The 21,203-nt window shown below is 41.8% G+C and overlaps 1 protein-coding gene across 5 annotated transcripts in view; it reads right to left on the bottom strand.

Moving 5' to 3' along the window:
• The window catches only part of GLIS1 (GLIS family zinc finger 1), a 293,185-nt gene that overhangs the window by 183,444 nt on the left and 88,538 nt on the right, over window positions 1-21,203 (bottom strand). For 2 of the 5 annotated variants that reach the window (XM_029617934.1, XM_029617935.1), the window contains exon 2: window positions 2,152-2,332. In XM_029617934.1, coding sequence (XP_029473794.1) covers window positions 2,152-2,332 — 181 coding nt within the window. Of the gene's footprint in view, window positions 1-2,151; window positions 2,333-8,389; window positions 9,157-12,228; window positions 12,439-21,203 lie in introns of those variants that run through there. The other 3 variants (XM_029617936.1, XM_029617938.1, XM_029617937.1) reach the window with 3 other exon arrangements.

The following is a 21,203-nucleotide window of genomic DNA, read 5'->3' as shown; positions in this document are numbered from 1 at the left end:
GGGCAGGGCGGTCCGGGGGCATGGCCAGAGGCCTCCACACAGCTTCTATGCTGGGGGATTCGCGCGCCGGCAGTTGGCTGGCAGGCGAAACTTGTGAGATAAAGGTATAGGGGGTTTTTTTTTGGGCTGGGGCGAGACAGGGAGGGGAAGGGAGGGGAAGGTGGGAGGGAAAGGAAAGTTCCCTCTGAGGCTGCTCCAATTTCAGAGCGGCCTTGGAGGGAACAGGGAATGCCAGCTGGTCTCCCAGAGGGCTCAGCACGCGCAAGGTGCACTAGTGTACACCCCCTTGTGCACGCTGACCCCTGATTTTTTAACATGCGTGCAGCTGCACGCGCATGTTATAAAATCAGGCGTACCTTTTAAAATCTGCCCCTCAGTTATATAATTGACCTGAAGGTCGGAATATTGCACAATGTCCAGAACTATCATAGGAAGCTTTAAAATGGGATGGTGACGATATTAATGCAGTAAAAGTAGCAAAATAGTACAAATGACAACTGACAGAATCTGTTTGCCATTCAACACAATATAAAATGTAAAGGTTATGTCACATATTAGCTTTCGAGACCACATAATTACCCTCTTCAGGCATAACACATCTGAGGACAGGACGGATGTCTCTAAAACTTAGGTGCATCTTTGGTGTAAAATAAGAGGCATCACAGACGGTCAAGAACTGAGTTCTTTCCAGAACTAACATGGCCACTAGAGCTCCACACCATTTGACACAGAAATCATCAACTCTTGTTTTGTTTGGTGTTTCTCTTAGAAATTTGTTATTGAAGTCCAAATTCCATCACTAAGACTCCATTTTGCTTCTTGATGTATCTGTGAAACCCAGGGTGGATGAATCCTACTTGCAAGGTTTTATTTTGGGGGTCTGGTACTTTCCTTGTGCTCTGTTGTGGTTTTAGCTCAACCAGACCCCGCCTCTATGGGGGTTATGGTGTCAGGACTCACAAGACTCCACTCTTAACCGTCCATGATATTTCCTCATTTTTAATCTTCTTCCCCTCCCCTCCTCCCATCTAGCCCAACCATCGCAATGACAATCCTTCCACCAGAGGCCACAGACCACAGCTCTCTCGGGAAGCTGGTATGAGTGCACCCTGGGTCTGGCCACTAGTTATTGCCATTGTATGAGAACCAAGACGGCCTTCCCCTGTTTCCAACCCCATCTCCTCCTTCGCCCTTCCCCCAGGGCTGTGAATTCTTTCTCCATGGCCATCTCCAGCTTTAGAAGAAAAAGCAGATTCCAGATTTCCTGAACGGTGAGGCTCAGCACTGCCACTGATTCATCAGGAGGCCAGTCCCATCCAACCAGCACGTTATTCCAGGTTGTAACTTCATTGACCATTTGTTTTTTTGGATCTTTCCCTGAAAGCAGGAATGCAATTGAAATGGGAACAGTTTTAATTCATAACAGAGTGCCATACATCGTGGATGGCGTGTTTAGGATATGGGTTTGAAACACTGGCAGCATTTTGAAAAATGTGCATGAAAAATAAAAAAAAAATACAGAGTTCTTCTGTGTTTCCAATTAATTTATTCCAAATGTTTAAACGGAGATTCTGCCATGGAGAAATCAAACACATATTAAAGCCAGAAACAGAACATTCACATTTATATCCTTGAAAGCAAATGCATGTTTCTGTACTTGATTGGCTTGTGATACTGCTCAGCGAGGAAGTCAAGGGGCCTATTTACAGCAGTGCCACAGGAAGCATTATTACGGTACTGATCTCTGCTGTGGAATGACCCAAGGTGGTAGCGCCCAGGTAAGCGAGCATTCTGAGCTCTGTGCTAAGCACGCTGGTTGAGCTCTCGTCTCCCAGCGATCCTTCATAGAGTTTGGAGTCTGAGAAGATGAACATCTCACCTTCTAAAGTGAATGGTAAAGTGTCTCAGTGGCTTCTGTATATGGTGCATATGGGACAGAGTTACAAGGGGAAAGCTGGTATAAACTCTGTGGTTCTAGCATATCAGAGTGGGCAGGAAACCTAAAGGTTCCTCTCTATCTATTGACCATGAACATGAACAGCAAGAGCGAATTCACACTTAAGCTAGCGACAAAGGAAAGAAACCAGAAAAGAAGAGGGAAAGGGTGCAATAACAAAGGGACAGACACAGACAATACAAAAACCACGGTACCTCATATCTGAGTGTGCGACTTGCAATAACCTCTCGCACAAGGAGTGGTCCCTGGATAGAGGATTTCCTGCATGGATGACTAGACTCTGTCTATAGAGGGGTGTCGTGCTGTTTGTCATCTCCATATCCATCATGCACTTCTTCTCTGAGATCATATTACAATGGTTGTAGCCACCGTTCACTGCCAAAAACGAGAGGAAGATAAAACACTGATGACCGAAGATGCAGAGCTGCAGGGTTATGTTTCAAAGTGAGCCCAAGATCACTAAAATACCTGTTACACCCACAAACTGCTTGAAAGGATATATTTTTTTGTGGTGGGGATCGAAAGTCTAGGAGGTAGCAGAGTAAAATCCACTTAAGTGAATAATGCACAGGCTATGCATTGAACCAAAGCATATATTAATGGAATGCTGTTAAATAAAGAAATGAAATGCTTTCAACATGTTGATGGCTTTTTTTTTTTTTTTGTCTGTTTGACAGTGTTATAAAGCTCACTGAAATAGAAGTAAGTTAATTACTCTTATTGTCACATCTGAAAAAATCTTTTAAAGCATACAACGGGAGCATGAATGAAGTGAGCTCATTACTGAAGTGAAACACAATTCATGCCACTGATGTCATCACCAGCAAATAAGAATGGCTTGCCCCACATTACATGGGCTGCAGACTAAAAGGCTACGAAAAAGCTTTAAATTATATATATAGGGGATCAATGCTCAAACTACCCACAATGGTGCAAGCCCCTGATGTACAATTTTTCCTACAAGGTCTGCACCAATACTGAAAGTTAAACTATGTGGACAGTTTTGCTTTGATGATTGCCCTTGGAAAAATGACTTGCAGAGATCTGTGTCTGCTTTCTCTGAGAGTAACTTTTTCATTGAAAACTATGCTCGTTGTTACTTAGCCCGCTCTCTCCCTCTCTCTGTCTCCCCCCCCCCCCCCCAGGAACGCCTCCGAATGATGCAGAACAACAACAACAATGTGAATTATTTTTCCCACAGTGAGGGTGGGCAGCTTTCAAAGCTCCCGTTTCCACAGATAGAATGCTTTTTTACCTTCCGAAATAGATTTAAAAATTGCCCTCTTGGTTTGCATAGTCTGACTGAAATCTTTTTTTTTTCAATATGAAAATAAAGGAAAGTAAGATATAGATTATCGCCTTATGCTCTGCAAAGTGACGCATTTACAATACCGAGCATCCGGCTAGTAGTGCAGAATGCAGAGGCAGGGATGGCCTATTATTCATCATGATTATAATGGGCTTTGTACAGATGGTACTATATAACAGTTTTTGCTTCAGATCTCCTGAACACCTGATTTTAAGCCAGTTGCTATTCAGATTTATTTTTTACGCCGTTTGCCAGAGGCCAAAAAGGTTTTAGGAGAGTCGGGCCTTTAGATGCTCAATCGCTCTGCAGCTCGGCAGGAAGTTCAGGGAGAGGTGCAAACTTGAGGATCATGGGGTCCTGCATCCCCAAATTCAGGAGTTAGCTGGTTAAAGCTAATCAGTTAAAATGTTCCCTCTTCTGACCAGCTACATTTTACTCCCTAAAATCACAAGGCTGTCAGATTTAGCCAGAAAAAAACCAAAACAAGACAGCTCTGGAGTTGTTCCCAGTTGGGGTTTCAGCACTTAACAGGCTAAGTTTAGCAGAGCAACTCGGCTCGCATATAGAGCTGCCCTAAAAATACCCAGACAAGTTTTGTGCAGCTAGATTTAGGTCATTTTCAGCTGGAAACCCTGCCAGTTAGGTCAGCTGAGAACTGAGCTAAAAATAATCATGGATCTTTCCTGAACAGTATGTTTTTGAAACTTGACCTTTCTGTCCTAACTTAACCCCTGCTGTCACTTTCTTTGCCTACATCTGTAAAGTGAATCTGCTTACCTAACAGGTGTGTTCACCAGTCACACACACGGATGATAAAATACTGAAACTTAATTCCAGAGCTCTCCGAGGATGCACCAGTGCTCATGCAGTGCAATAGCAGAGCCAGAACTGATTTTCTGGGTGGGCCCAAGGTTAACATGGGTTGGCTGTAGGCATACAGGTCCGAACCCTACTAGTTGTAATCTTATTGATAAATAATGCCTTAGCATGCACCATACAAGGGATTTCTAAATAGTCTAAACAGCCGTTATGCATCATGCATGAAACTTTTAGTAAATTTTTTAACTCAATTATTAAAAATTCCTTACCAATCTGTATTAATTTATTTTATATTTATTGCAGTTTATAAATACACAAGAATATCATGTAAAAAGCAAAGAACACAAACATCAGATCCAATCAATCATGTCATTAAACAAATACCAATGTATTCTTTCATAAATCCTCTTTCCAGAAAGCCAGAGATCATTATAACTACAATAAAATAGCAATCATCATAAGAACAGGTACAGAGCAAAACTACAGCAATTCATCTTGCAACCCAACATGAAAAAAACTATCTTCAAATTCTGGAGTCACCTCAGCAAAAAAAAAAAAAAAAATCAGCTCCCTCTACTGCTTAACATTTTGTGAAGTAACACAATACCTGCAAAAAAAAAAAAAAGGTCACCTAGAACCTAGCCATACCATATAATCACAGCACTGACTCTCAGGCCTCAAATAACAGCAACCTTATGAAAACGCAGCATTGCAAATACTACACCAGACCTTAGAACATTAATACACCACCTACTGAGGTAACAAAACAAGCCAGACTTTTACAAATCCCTACAGAGAATCTACACGCTAGCAGAAATACTGCACCTCAGTCACCCACAGGCAGAACACAGGCTGACCCTCACCCAATACAGAAATAAGGGACTACAATTTAGAAATAGAAACAGGCAAAGAAAACGGAAATAGAAAGCCTGAGAAACCAGGTTCTGAACAGTGGAACTATAAAGAGGAAAATATAAAAATATAAGAAATGCAGATACCCAAAGATGGCATATTTCAATTGATAAAAAATCAAATAATTGGTTTTTTCCCTTCTTGCCCGATCTTTTTATTTTTATCAGTTGGCCCAGGTCTCTTTTTTCCACTTTCCTCGTCAGTCTTTTCCTAATTCTTTCTCCATGGTCACTCTTCTCTATTTCTATTTTCTTCCCTTCCTCTCTCACCGACACACATTCATTCTTTCACAGACTCCCTTACACACACAAGCTCTCACTCTCACATGCTCTACTACGCACACAAAACCACTCACTCACACACCCAGGCTCTTATTTGTACCCACACAAACAACCCAGGCTGCCATTCTTACCCCCCCTCCCCAGGTTCCCATTCTCACACACACACACACGTTCCCATTCTCACACACACACACACACACACACACACTCCCATTCGCACACACACACACACATACACACACGCTCCCATTCTCCCACACACACACACGTTCCCATTCTCCCACACACAAATACACACACACACACGTTCCCATTCTCACACACACACACACTCCCATTCTCACACACACACACACGCTCCCATTCTCACACACACACACACACACACATACACACATGCTCCCATTCTCCCACACACACACGTTCCCATTTTCCCACACACAAATACACACACACGCTCTCATTCTCACATACACACATTTAGGCTCCTATTCTTACATACATATACAACCCAGGCTCCCATTCTTACCCACACATACACACACCCAGACTACTATTTTCACACACACACACAAGCTTCCATTCTTACACATAAATACCCACAATCAGGCTCCCATTCTCACACAAACCCCACATTCAGGTTCCCATTCTCACAGGCATGTACTGGGCCTCACGACCAAACCCCTTCTTCCGCCACTGCGGGGATGAGCTCCGAGGCAGCCTTACTCCAATGGACCTTCTTCTTCACTGCTGCAGGGATGGACTCCCGTAGTGGCCTTGTTCTAGCAGGCTCTCTTTTTCACTGCCACTGGGATGGGATCCCATGGCAGCCTTGCTCCACGGGGATGGGCTCCCACCATGGCCTTACATCGACAAGCCTTCTTTGCCACCATGGAATCAGATTCCTGTGGAAGCCTTGCTTCAGTGGGACTTCTTCTTCGCTCCACTGGGATGGGCTCCCATGGTGGCCCTTCTTCAGCAGGGCCTTCTTTGCTGCCAAGGGGATGAGTTCCCATGGTGGCCTTGCTTCAGCAGGCTCTCTCCTTATACAGCCACTGTGATGAAGGAGACCACTGTGGCCATTCTTCAGGCCCCGTTTGGTATTGCATCAGTGGCCCACCCATGGCTATGCTACTGATGCAGTGTGTCTCACTTCTGCATGCTAATGAGTTCAATTCAACTCTTCTTGGGGGAAGAGTAGTAGTATTGTCATGTTAGTCGACTTCAATGCATGAAAATAAAGATTAACAAATAAAAACAAAAAATATATGTAGCTACCTTTTTATTGGATTAATACAATAAGAGAAGAAGGAGGGTTAATGGTGAAATGCTGTCTTCAGAGAACACCTGTTACTTCTCTTTCTAAGAAGACAAGCCGTTCAACAAAGTCACACATATGGGACTTCAACAAAAAAAAGGAATAAAACAACAATAGCCAGCCAAAAAGGCAGCAAACTGTTTATGGAGGTTAGAACTCGCTTTTATTTTTGGAACAGAAAGAGCCCACAATCTTAAAAATGGGCCCTGGAGGAGCTGGAGCTGGGCTGTAACCCTCATAAAGATCCCTAAAGAATAGATTGTCCAAACCTACTATGATAATAGGAATCATTATTCAAATAGTAATTTCTAAATTTTACATCACAGCTGATGCTTCCCTTTAGGCAGCAGCTCTGAAACAGACCTCCTGGCTGTCTTCATTGGTCTCCAACTTGAAACTCTACTCTTTTCCCAACTTGGAAGTACTCTCTCAGGACAAGTGAAGAATAGGGACATACACCTCTTTTTCTTGAGCCTACCTCTGAGTCTTCTTAAAAAAATACCCAAGCTACTCAGAAATTTACTCTTTTCCCATCTGAAGAAATCCCTCTGACATGGATATTTAGAAAACGTATCGATCCTCTTTTGGACCCTCAAGTGAAATGCTCAGAAGGCCCAGGAGTTTTGTTAAACTACTGACACCTCCCAACTACTTATCACTTCTACTCGGTCATCACTCCTCATGCAGTATCTGTTGAGACCACTGATGCTACACTAGTAAGCAGCATATTTGGGACCCCTTCTCACCTAGGATGTCGCCCCTCTGTTTTGGTGGGAGTGGAAGACTAACTATCGGCATCTGAGTTGCAGATGGCCAACTCTGTTAGTGAAACTGGTGCTAATCATGTGAGCTTTTTATTTAGGCAACAATTCAATTTTCTGCAATTTCCTACTATCTTTAAAGATGTCTACATACGGGGCTCCCAGCTACAGTAAAATCCTTTCCTGGTGCCAGCCTTCAAGTTGTTTTCACTTTTGGAGATGCATAAAATTAAAAGCAGATGTGCCAAATTGAACTACTTTTTTCTTTTCTTTTTTTTTTTTTTTTGCAGTCCACTGTAAATGTTTTGGAAATGTGATTCTGGTACAATACATGTCAAACAGCTGAATTTAAGGCAGAGGAAGTTGCCAAACTCAGAAGACGAATGGAGCTGAAAATCTGTCTTGACAGATTAACTGGAGACACTATGAAGCCATAAATCATGCAGTCCGGTACATAACCAGCTGATAATGAATGCGGGTTTTGTGTGTATTTATCATCTTCAGACGATCGGAAACGTCAAACAACTTTTTTTTTTTTTTTTGAGACAAAGTGGAGTCACCTCCCGCTGCCCACAATAAAGCACACAAGCACCAATTAACCTGAGGCTTGGGTGGACAAAGCGCCAAACACTCGCAACAGGAGGACGGATAAAGAGGAAGACATGCTCAGCTCATGTACGCATTATGTCCTAATTGTCAGGCTACACATAAACATGTCTGGAGTGAGGAAAAGCAGGGGGAAGAGGACTCTGCCATGCAAGGCACCCACATGTCATATTTGTGGAAACCTGGGATTCAGCAATTCAAATCTTGGTGTGGCCAACTCAGCCTCTGCTGTCTGGGGCAATGACATAAAAAATTGGTCAAGAGCTGGAAACATGAGCAAAACAGAGAGAACTGGCACACCCCAACCTTCTTCTCGAAGACGCCACCTGATGAGGTACATACAAAAACACATCCATTTTAACTGGGCAGTAATAACTAGTTCTAAGTCCGAAAGAACGTTAAACACAGGGAATTATCAGAACTTACTTTGAACAGAATGGCCACCATGCAGGTACTGCAGAAGTCGGCCATTGAAATAGCCTGAAAAATGTGCCCTACTTTCCAATACAGTCCACAAGCTTTTTGTGCAGTCTGCTGAGCTCAGGAATGAGCCAATGATATGCACTTTCCAGGAAATGTTTCCTTTCTTTGTACAGTATTTGGGCACGATGCTGTTTTTATGTCGAGCTGAAACTACTGAAAAATAAGATCTGTACAGGACAGGAGACAGAAAAAGCACAATTGAATCAAAATATTTTTCCTTCCCCGGTGCCACATCCTGCTGGATTGGAACCGACACATATTTATTTGTTTATTTGTTTTTATATACCGACATTCGAACTTGTATATCATATCGGCTTACAATGAACAAATAGAGTTGCTTACAAAGGCATCTTTTCAGAGTTTCTTAAATATCTTGATCACAGCTGAATTGAGAATTAGAGTAGTGATAAGGTCTTTAAACATTACAAATATTCTTATTTAGTCTTTAAACGTTACAAATATTTTTATCTAGTGTAAACTTAGGTAAAAAGGCAAATAACAAGTCAACTTCAACATTATAGTCAAGGGTTATTGAGCAGGTCTTATTGTATGAAGTTACGTTATAGGAATAGCTAGGTATCATGCAGATGCATGTGTGGAAGTTTTTGATATATATGTGACTTGTGAGTGTGGCTGTTATTGGAAACCTAGTTATGTTCAAATTCAATGCTATAATCGAGCGTTATTAGTCAGCTTTCATCCTCTGATATTATTTCCTCTGTAAGGTCTGGCATCAAGTGGACATATGCGAGTGGTTCTTAACAAGTCCGTATTATGGGAATGTGTCGGTTAATGGGGCCTAGTAACATTCATAGGAAGGCTTTCTGAAAAAGCCACGCCTTTAGGTTTTCTTTAAAGGTTTGTATCAAGGGTTCCTTCCTTAGTTCTCTGATAGGTTGTTCCATAATATGGGACCCGCCAGGGACAGGGCGCGCTCCCTGACTGTATTCAGGTGTGTTAGTTTTGGGGAGGGGATTGGAAGGAGCCCAGTGTTTGAGGAGCGTAGGCTTCTTTGAGGCATCTGAAAATGCAGGGCAGCTTTCAACCAGTCTATTTTGTCATTGTAGAGTGTTTTGTGGATGAGAGTTAAGGCTTTGTATTGGATTCTATATAATATGGGTAACCAGTACAGCTCTTTCAGGATTGGGGTGATGTGGTCAGATCTTTTACTGTTTGTGAGCAATCTTGCTGCTGCATTCTCTAGAAGTTGTATTGGTCTTAAGGTGGACGCAAGAAGACCCAACAGAACAGCGTTGCTGTAGTCAAGTTTTGGGAAAAGTAACGCTTGGAGTACAGTTCGGTAATCGGGCGTGAATAGAAGTTTATAATATCCTTCTTTTGTTAAGGTGTTAATGTATTTTTTTAAGTTTAGTTCACTGTCTAGGAGTATTCCTAGGTCTTTAACTGTAGAGACAATTTGATTTTTGTTTGACATGTTTTGAGTTCAAGGTTGAGTGCTGATGTGACTTTGTTACATATATACAATATTTCAGTTTTGTTGTAATTGAGTGAGAGGGGCATTTGTGATAATAGCCGCCTTATTGCTGTTAGATAGCTGTCCCAGTATTTTAGAGTATTCTCGATGGTGTCTTTTATAGGGAGCAGAATTTGTACGTCGTCGGCATAAATGCAATAAGAGAGGCCAAGTTCGGTCAACAGATTGCAGAGGGGTAACATATATATGTTGTTTAGAGTGGATGATATAGGGAATAAGGTTCCCGAAGCAGAGATCACTCAGGCTACAGTTACTCCTCCTTCTATCTCACTGCCATGTGATTCAAACCAAAGTTACATACCATTAGAAGCAATAAAAAAGTCACTTGCACAGAGAGGAAAAAAACTTTAAAAACATAGGTCTGGCTTATAACAACAACCTATCAATTCTTGACCACTACAATATCACCCTTTGGCATTATTCTGTGATCAATTAACAACAGTAATAATTACAAGGGTGCAATGGACAGCAATAGTGTCTGGAGTATCCATGTCTTATTTAATTTATTAAATTCTTGCCCACTGCACTGCCTACCACTTCCTGTTACTACTACCTGCTCAGTTACCCGCCTCCTGTTCAGCCAGAACCTCTCAAGAGATCACTCCCCATGATTGTCTTTGACCTCTGTAAATGTGCGTGCAAAACAATACAATCCAGTTACAAACAAATGTGAGAATCCATGATGGCATACAATTCAGAACTAACTTTGTCCATACAGCAAAACCGGCTGGTATCTCCTTGCCTGCTTATCCACTCATAATTCACTCCCCTAAGAAAACAGAAGCTATGCATCTCTTCCCCACCTACCAAGCTGCTGCTTAGCCAGCTCTCTGCCACTGTCAAAGACCCTGAAGCCACCAGCCCTGCTAAGAAAGTGCCTCCCACCCCTTGGCCATGGCATCACGGCACTTCACTGAGTGGAAGCAACAATGGCGTTTACATCCACACCGCCTCACTATGTGCACTCCATGAGATGGGTGCACAAAGCAAGCCCTACCCCCAGCTCCAGACGTGGCCGAATAGTCCCAAAGTGATAGTTTCATTGCAAAATGCACCGTGCGAGTTTGAAATCTAGAGCTTCTCTGCTTTTGGACGGTGAAATCATCGCTGTTAACACAAAGCTTCCCAGAGTGCATGATCTCATCAGACTCAGATCTTCGTGATGCAAGGATTGAGGCATTCCACTTGCTCAGTTATGAGAAATGCAGGCTAAAACAGAACTGTGGGGAAGAGACATTATAACCACATTAGATCATCACCACACTGCAGTATATGTGGAGGAATGGTGCTGCCGACGTCTTCCTTTCCTCTTATTTTCTTGAAAGTATCTACCATTTTTTGTCTATTTCCCCTCCTAAAACTTACCAGTGATTTGAAGACATCTTCCAGTAACATGGAATAGACTTAGTTTTTGGGTACTTGCCAGGTTCTTATGGCCTGGATTGGCCACTGTTGGAAACAGGATGCTGGGCTTGATGGTCTCTTGGTCTGACCCAGTATGGCATGTTCTTATGTTCTTATATCCCCAAGTCCCCAAAGTTGTGATCCTCTAGGCCCAAAACGTCTTCCACACTCTTCCCCTCCAAAGTTCAAAAAATAAATATTCTAAGGACTTCTCTTCCCTTCCCCTCCCACCCCTATCAGGTTCACTCTTATCCTCCTTCCCCATCCGCACCCCTTCCAAAATTCTACTGGCAACCCATCAGGTCAGATCTTTGGTCTGGTTCCTGGCACACCCAGTGCTGCTTGATGTTAACGCTGGTCGCGTAAGCTTCCAGCATTGCTGTCAAAGCAATACTCTGACTTATCCAGCTAAAATTTAAATGGATAATTGACAGAGATATTCAAAAAGATTGGCATTTAGCTTAACGGTCAGACTATACAGGATCTACACTTGTGTTTTAAATAATGCTCATCCTACCCAAGGACTGGCTTTGAGAAGTTCCACTATTTAACTAGGAAATGTTCTGCTTACAGTGATGATTCATGGCTAGTTAAAAAGTTACAGAGAGTTTGCCAGCAATGGGTGAGATTGTTGTGGGCTGTCAGAAACCATCCATAATGAAATACAAAGTCCCATGCCTGGGGAGAAAATGGAAGAATGAGGTTCTTCAGAGGCTTCTCCGGTCCAGCGATGAGTCAGGGGAAAAAAATAATGAAATTGGGAAAAAATGATCGGAAAATGTTATGCCATTGGATTATGATGGAGAAAGTTAAACTGTTACAATACCAAATTCACACAGTGCTCTCCTTACAAAATTTAATTTCATTTTCTTTGGGCACTGACCTTTCAATAAGTTTTCTATGTCGCTTGTCTTTAGCAGTTTTATGGAATTTCTTTCAGGACATTTCGAGTCTCATCTGTTAACTCTTCCTAAACAGGGTAACTTTGGAAATTTAATTGATGTGGTGGACACATTCTCTTGTTCATCAGAAAGGGATCTCCAACTTTGCAATTAGTTGTGCAGCTGTGTTTCACGTAGAGTAGAGGAGTAGCCTAGTGGTTACAGCAGTGAGGTATGATATTTCTTGTGACATTGGGAAGTAATTTCACCCTCCATTGCCTCATGTACAAACTTAGGAATATATTTATTAAACAGCGAGAAGTGTTCAATGCATGAAAAACGTTGTTTATGGTATGATATTTTTCCTGAAAAATTACATGTATTTAAATGAGCTGCTTTGCATGCATAAACTTTGCAAATGCATGCAAAGTAGCTCATTTATACCTAATTTTATGTAAATAACATGGCTTGCCTCAAACAGCTACTGTATTTTTTGAAAAGTTAGCTACAAATGAAATTGTAGCTAACTTTTCCCAGAGGCATTGGGACGCTAAAACTTATCCTGAAATCTCCAGGATGCTTCTTAAAGGGCCAGCAGTGACCCAAAAGCATCCCCTCCCACCATATCAAAGTCCCCCCCACAGCGGTTTAGCGAGACCCCCAACCACCCGCCACTTGTAGAGGCGACCCAGCTGTTTAAATAAAAAGAAATTTCCAAGTCATGCAGCAATGCCCTGCCCCTACTCAAATGCCACCTTTTTCACAATATGTCAACGCCCCCAATCCAACACACTCCTTGATCCAAAGCTCTTCCACCCCCTCAATAAAAGGCAGCCACTCCCTCAACTCCCAACTCTACCTAGTTCACGTCCCATCCATATATGGTAGTCTAGTGGTTCCCTTGTGACCTAGTGGCTGCCTAGAAGTCTAGTTGAGTCCAAAGTGACCCCTAGGCTCCAGGTCAGTAGCTGCCATTTTTCAAAAATGAGCCTTCCAGCCTGTGTCCCTATCATATAATTTTCCACTTTTTCACATTAAATTTTATCTGCCATTCAGATGCCCAGTCTCCTAGTCTCACAAAGATCTTCTGCAATTCCTCACAATCTGATCCTGTTTGAATAATTTCATGTAGTCCGAATATTTGATTTTCTTGTCATTCCCTATTCCAGATCATTTATGAATATGTTAAATAACACACATCCCAGTACCAGTCCCTGTGGTACTCCATTGATGACCTTTCTCCATTAGGAAAACTGACCATTTAGTCCTACCCTTTGTTTCTTGCCTTCCAACCAGTCAATACACAATAAGACATTGCTTCCTATCCCATTACTTTTGAATTTCCTGAGGATTCTTTCATGGGGGACTGTATTAGACAGGGATTGAAAATATGAAGAACTTCAGTGTATGGGCAGGGCCAGTTAGGCCCCTGAAGAATTGAACCATTAAGCTGTATAAATTGTAAACTATTTATATTTAGGATTTGTTAAGCCTCTTGGCTTCTCTTTTCTGTTAAGCTGTCTTCTCTGGAAAAATAAACCACTGAATTTTGTGTGCTGGTGGTAAGACTGAGACCCTCAGGAAATCTGCATTATTAAGCTAACTATAGGTCACTTTCCACTGACCTTTTTGAGCCAACACCTGGCAGGACCCTTCTGCATAGGACTGCAATGCATGGAAAAGAAAAAAGTGCACAGCGTGATTGATGGCTGGGTATTGATGGAAAATTCAGACAAAGAATGAGATATTCTGTATAAACTATCTCACAAGACCAATACCTGAGTATTCATGGTAATGCAAGATATTCAATGACATGCCATGTGCCAGTGCACTGTGTTCCTAGAAAGTGACTGAGCATTAAACTGCTGAGGTTCAGCAATCTCAGTGACATAAACAGATTTAGAATTGTATTGTTTTTTTTTTATTTAGTCTATGAATATTTTTCTTGTATTTTCTATTACATTTGTATTATTTTTCCTTGTTTACATTATAGCCTATTCTTATGTACATTGCAATTTTTATTAGTCTTAGATTATTAGATATATTCAGTTTACTGTGACAATAAATGTGAAAATCAGCTAAGTTGTAGATATTTTCTTTTTGACTAAGGGAATTAAGAAAGAGAACACTACCACCTAGCAACCTTAACCACTCCCCAGCCATCACAGGGACTTTGTTAAATGCCTTCTGAATATCCAAATATACTAAATCAACTGGTGCCTCTTTACCTATATGTTTATTTATACCTTTAAAAAATATATAAAAGATTGGTAAGGCAAGAACTCCCTTTGCGAAAACTATGTTGACTCTTCCACATTAAGCTATGGCTATGTATATGGCCAATGATTTTGTTTTTAAGAATAGCTTCTACCATTTTGCCCAGTACCAATATCAGGCTTAGCCATTCTCTGGATCATCCCTGGAGCCCTTTTTAAAAATCAGCATTACATCAGCCACCCTCCAGTCTTCAGGTATTATGGCTGTTTTAAATGATAGGTTACAGAATACTAGTAACAGGTTTGCAGTTTCATGTTTGAGTTCTTTTAGGACTCTGGGGTGGATGCCATCTGGTCCTAGTAATTTGTTATTCTTTGGCTTGTCAATTTGATCAATTATATCTTCCATTATCGAACAGATCTGTTTTAGTTGATGAGAATAATAACCATCAAAGAATGTTTCAAGTGTAGGTATATTCCCCAAATCCCCATCAGTAAAGACAGAGGCAGAGAATTCATTAAGTATTTCTGCTATTTCTTTGTCTTCCCTGACCACTTTTACCCTTGGTTATCTAACACCCCAACTGACTTCCTCACAGGATTTTTCCTTTTAATGTACTTGAAAAATTTTTCATTATTAGTTTTTGCCTCCCTGGTAAGTTATTTCTCAAATGTTCTCTTGGCCTGTCTTACTGCTGTTCTACATCTAGCTTCAACCCTTTTTAAAGATGGAATACATTTTATCTGGGCTTCCCAAGATAGTATTTTTAAATAATGTTGACACCTCATGCAAACTTCAAACTTTTGCAACAATTCTTTTAGTTGTTTTCTAACTAATTTCATCATTCTAGCATAGTCTCTCTTTTTAAAGTTATATGTGATTGCAGTAGTTTTACTTTATGTCCTCTCCAGTGATTATATCAAATTTGATTGCTAATATCTAGTGGGCCCACTATAGTAACCTTATGCACCAGGTCATGCATTCTACTGAAGACTCAATCTAAAGAAGCTGTCCTTGTAGTTTTAGGATCAACTGTTCCCTGAAGCAGTCATTTATAGCATCTAAAGGCCTAATCTCACTAGAATCTCTGGATAATACATTGAAATCTCCCATTATAATTATACTGCCAAATTTATTTGCCTTTCTAACTTCAGCTAACATTTCATCTTGGCCACGTGGATAGTAGTATACCATAACACAGCAAGACCTTTGAAACTATACTTCCCAGAATTAGAATGGACATGTAAAAAGTAAAAGTAATGTTTGGTGCAATAAGACACATCCTTTACAAAGAGAAACAGATACTATTTGACTCAGTAAAGGCACTGATTGGTTCTATTTCGCTCCCAAGAAATCAGGTCCTTGATTTAGAAATTATTATTGATCAAGAAAGATAATCATTGGAACAACACGTAAAATGCAATAAATGACTGTTTCAGAAATAATTCAGAAAAATGGCTGGATTGCATTAATGTAATTAGGGGAACAATAATGCAGCTTTCTTCAAAATTCATCTTATTCTGCTGTCATCAAGAACTCAAAAGTGAAAAAAAAGATGTAAATTTGTACCCCATTTACCACTGCAAGGCTGTAAGAAAAACAATAAAAATGCTCACAGAGTATGGAAGAGAAAGTAGCAAATCTTGCATGGGTAGTTATCCTCATGCATGCACTTTATACTTCAGAACCAGAGAATATGAGGAAGCCTGCAAGAGAAACTATCAGCACTCAGGTCCTCACAGAGGATCACTCATAGGATTATTTCAAATTACATGAGCCCAGAATGGACATAGACCATTGGAGCACAAACCACCCATATCTGTGCAATCATTTCAGTAAAACTATGCTATTCAAATTCCTGTGCTGAAATTCAAACGTTGTATCTATTGACAGAAGTGATCAGTCTGATTTTTTTTTCAGACAAATGCCTGAATAAATAATTGCCCTGTTTTCTAAACTGGTGTTTTATTGGGTGTAGGTTTATTTTTTGCAAACTAAAAGTGACCCCAAGAAATCCTGTGTTCACTGAAAGCTCTTTACAGGAGGACAGTCTAATATGAACTGCCAACTGTTCTACTTTTCACCAGTTAGGAGCCAGCGTAAAAGAAAACACAAGTGGAAGCAGAGAGAAGAAGCAACATCAGAAATCACTGGATGCAAAGAACAAAGAAACTAAACAGCAGTTTCCATAGGGTTTTGCCAAAGTTGGCTTTCTCCCAGAAACTCAAACTGGGATATGTCCGTAAGCGAATATTCTCCATAGACGGAAGTAAAAGAACTAGAGCCCATTCTAAAGGGGCCACTGCTGCTATCATACATTCTTCTTCTACTGTACTGTGGGCCTGGCCTATAGATTAAAGCAAAGTGAAAGGATTCTTTTTGGATTTGTTTTCAAAGCTGCTGACGAAAAACAGACTCAAACTTTTACAAAAAATGGTTCTGGTATTCCTAATTCCCTCCTTTTCCCTAATTGACTCCAGTTTCTTTTGAAACAAAACTTGGTTTTCTGACCAATTAGTCATCAAGTTCATGATTGCTATCTGCTCAAGCATTATTGCCTCAAATGACCCTTAATTATCCATGACAATAATGTTCTACTATTACACTGGGATTTACAGTCATTCTGAACATGTAGGCCTAAGGAAAAGTGCATATGCTGTCAATCAACACAAGTTTAGCACATTAGCTGGTGAGATGTATGTTTCTTACTCACTTAGCCAATGAAAGAAATATAAGCCTTGCCTTTCAGGACATCATATCTCCATATGTCTTGTCTGCAGTAAAGCCCTTCAAAAAGGGAGAATAAATCACTCTTGAAATGTGTTTTGAGAAGCTGGCCTTCTGAGGAAGTGGTTCATTCCTAAGCTTTGTATTGGAACCCTTCTAGTTGGACATGGAAGGCATATAGGTTGGACTATCATGAGACACAGAACCACCTGACTGGGAAAAGAAAAAATAAAAAACATCAGGACAGAAGTATGCAAACCACGCTAGGCTTGTAGAGGTATGAGAGACTCCGGGATTGGAAGCTCCTGCAGAACAGTTGAGGAGACCCTATGGGTGTTAGGAGATTCCTTGTGGTAAACTCCCAGGGTAGATGTGGGCGTGCCCTGAAGAGTTCAGGGAAAAAGTTATTCAGAGAGTGAAGACAGAGGAGAGGAGCAGCAGGAGTTAAGCAATCAGCATGGAGTTGGTGAACCCTATCCATTTCCCTAGCTGGGCTGTTTGGTGCTCCTGGAGAGATGAAAGACGCCCCCTTGCATGTGTAACCCCTGTGATGGCTGAACAGTTAACAGTTCTAAAGGCCATATCTCACATTTCTGTTTTGGTGGGAATTCTGTCCTTATGCCATAATATGTATTGTCCAGAGTTTCCTGTTTGGGGGTAAAATTTCCTCTCTCAGCCCTCACATTGCTCTTTCCTTGGCACTCAGCACTGATAATCTCAGCATTCAGAATAACAAAGTTACTACTCAATAAAACACATAAAAGCTGTTTGGTAGTTTCCTACATATCTCTTTACTGATAAGGTGCCATGATGAGTTTTAAAGTCTTTACAGCTGTGTACTTCATCTTCCACATGATACGAATACTTTTAGTAAGTAAGTCCGTGGATTTCTTAACTTCAGATGTTTCTCAAAAAATTACTTAGTTCCTTCAGATACATGATGTCTTCCCTCTCAATTCAGGGCAAGTTGGGGTACTTACCGATCAATGTAGATCAAGTATCAAAATGAACTTTTACAGTGTTAAGTCTTTTATCTCCTACCTCCTCTAGTAGCATCTAGGATGATACCTTTATTCTTCTCCAGTAGACCTGCATCGGCCACGTTTGTGGTCCATCTCCTTTCCTTAGATTCTGGTGATCTCCAGTTGGAAAAGGACCAGAGAAGAGAGACCAAAATGATAAAGAGGATGGCACAGCTCCCCTATGAGGGAAAGCTAAAGTGGTTAGGACTTTTCAGCTTGGAGAAGAGACGGCTGAGGGGGGATATGATGGAGGTCTTTAAAATCCTGAGTAGAATAGACTAGGGGACACTCCATGAAGTTAGTAAGTGGCACATTCCAATTAGAATTCGTTTTCACTCAATGCACAATTAAACTCTGGAATTCATTGCTGGAGGATGTGGTTAAGGCAGTTAGCATAGCTGGGTTTTTAAAGGTTTGAACAAGCTTCTGGAGAAGAAATCCATAAACTGTTATATTAACCAGGTAGACTTGGGGAAAGCTACTGCTTATCCCTGGGCATTAGCAGCATGAGATCTGTTTACTGTTTGGGATCCTGCCAGGTACTTGTGACCTGGAGTGGCCACTGCTAGAAACAGGATACTGTGCTGATGGACACTTGGACTGATCGAGTATGGCAATCTTATGCCCAGTTTGGGAAACACACCAGCTAATTGCATCTGCATTGATTAGAAGTCAGAGACAAGATTTGCATAAGTTACACAGAGAAGATTTCTACCTTCACAGTGAGTGATTCCACCCATGGTCAATGACATAATCTGACAGACCACTAATTAAAAGGACACAAAAGCTGATCAGGACAACTCCCCCTCCCCAACCCTCACTTTTCTACCATAAATATGCTTCCTACAGACTATTGTTTGTCATATATGGGTAGCCCCTGACCTCATGGAATAGGCACAGGGTTCACTGGGAGACTCACAGACCAGGACAGGCCCCCCCCCCCCCCCCACCTGTGGGATCCTACACAGGAAGGAAACGATCTCCTTTCAAGGCCCTTGGGGATTTTTTTCCTACTGGGGCTCCTCCACTTATCAGTCCAGATACCGCAATGACTCCTTCAAAGTTTTCTGTTTAAGAATAAAAGTTCTGTTACCAGCACTGAAGGTGGGCAACACAAAGTCCAAAAAATACTGGTACATTAGCGAACGATGCACCAAACAGCAAATACGTCACAAACGGTACAAAAATAAACTCTGTCTCCTTCAGAAACATTCACTCTCTCTCAAGCAGATCTGATCTCTGGGGCTCCCTTGGGTCTGTCCCCAGTACCTTTTCAATAGGACAGGCCTCCTCCTTTTCTCTAACCAAATCCCCGCGCTTGGATGTGCTTCTGACTGAACTCCTGTGTCAGACAGGACCTTCACAGAGCCTCTCCTCTGCTGAGTAGCCTTCTCTGTCCAAGAACTTCCACCGAAGACCAATCCAGTCAGTAACCACCTCTCCAAACAGTCCCTCGGGGCTGAGTGACGTTTCCTTCTTCCCCAGACCTCTTCGTGTTTGCACACGGTGGAGTCTTAACCTTTCGCTTCTCCTGAACTCTTAAGGCTCTTTCCTCCCTGTGAAGCCTGGCCAGTCCCATCGCTGGTCTCCAGAAGCTTCATTCTCCTCCTGCTGGAACCTTCTCCATTGAAAGATTAGGCCCATTGGCACCACTCTGTGGAGAGATGGGTATCATGGACTCCTAGAATCCTAATGCATAACCCCTCCCCCCCCCCCCATCATATGGCCCCTCCCAACAGGGGGCGGGGTCTATTAAAACCTCTGACAAACTTACTGGCACCAAGTCTGTGGAAACCACTGTGGCCATTAAAGACAAGGGCAAAATCTGCTACTAAGGGACAGAATTGGAATCCCCCTTACTTATTCTTCTCTTAACTAGACTGTAAGCTCCCCGCAGCAGGGACTGTTTTTTCTGTGTTTCTGTACAGCGCTACGTATGTCCAGTAGCACTTTAGAAATGACAGCATTAAAGCTGTAAAAATGTTAGATTTTGCTTTGGATTCTGGCCTTTTCACTGTATTTGGTATCCTTGCAACAGTTTATGAGGGAGAACCATTTGGGGATCACCGCTTCGTGCTGGAGGACAGCGGGCCCCTGAATGGTTAAAGCAATGGCCTGCAGAGCACAGTTTGAATCTTGTTCCTTCTTATGATCTTGGGCAAGTCACTCTTCTCTCCCATTGCTTCGGGTACCCACTTAGATTATAAACTCTTGGGGGCCAGGACTACCGTACCTGAAAAATAAAATGTTGTAAGGCACCTTGAGCTAAAATGGGAAGGGTGGTCTAGAAATACAAAATTACTATTGCATACAAAAATAGTGATTTCTGTGTTGTATGCACCCACCTGGCAAAATATGCATACGCACACAACAAAGCTGCAGCCGCAATGCAGTAAATAATTATATGACATTACTTTGTAAGTTATCTATTTCAGTATTACTTTGCAGGCACTCAGAAGCAATGCCTCTGGAAGTGGCTTGGGGTTTAAAGGCGATAAACTGAGAAATGTTCACCCTCTCAACTGACGCAAGATTATGACAACAACCGATTTCTTTATTTATCAGCTGCTTAAATGGTATTGCTCATAAGCTCAGAGTATTGTTGAGTAGATTCTGTTAAGAAAAGTGCAACACAACAGCTCTTAATTCATCCTTCTGTCATACCCTCGTAAGACAGATGCCCTCAGCGGGCCCAGAGGCTCAGTGATAAGTGCTGCCATATGGAGGATGTGGTTTTGATTCCCAGGCCAGGCTTCTGCCCCCCGAGTCAGCCAGATACGGAGATGCTGCAGAGGCAGGGAGTCTTAGCCATCGCTGACTGGCAACAACTAACGGTTAGACGTAAGGGTTCATGTTAGCCAGGTTGTAGAGGGAGCCATGGCCTGTGGCTCTTGACCAGCAACTGCCATTGTGATAGCCCAGCTGAGTTGGAAGAAGGATAGAAACATAGGTGGGGGAACCCCTGGCCAGTTATGAATAAAGGTGCCACAGTTGTGAGCTCTTGTGCTGTG

Source organism: Rhinatrema bivittatum, chromosome 10 (assembly GCF_901001135.1).
Source record: "Rhinatrema bivittatum chromosome 10, aRhiBiv1.1, whole genome shotgun sequence".
NCBI classification, from domain to species: domain Eukaryota; kingdom Metazoa; phylum Chordata; class Amphibia; order Gymnophiona; family Rhinatrematidae; genus Rhinatrema; species Rhinatrema bivittatum.
This window is presented reverse-complemented; position numbering and strand designations above follow the sequence as displayed.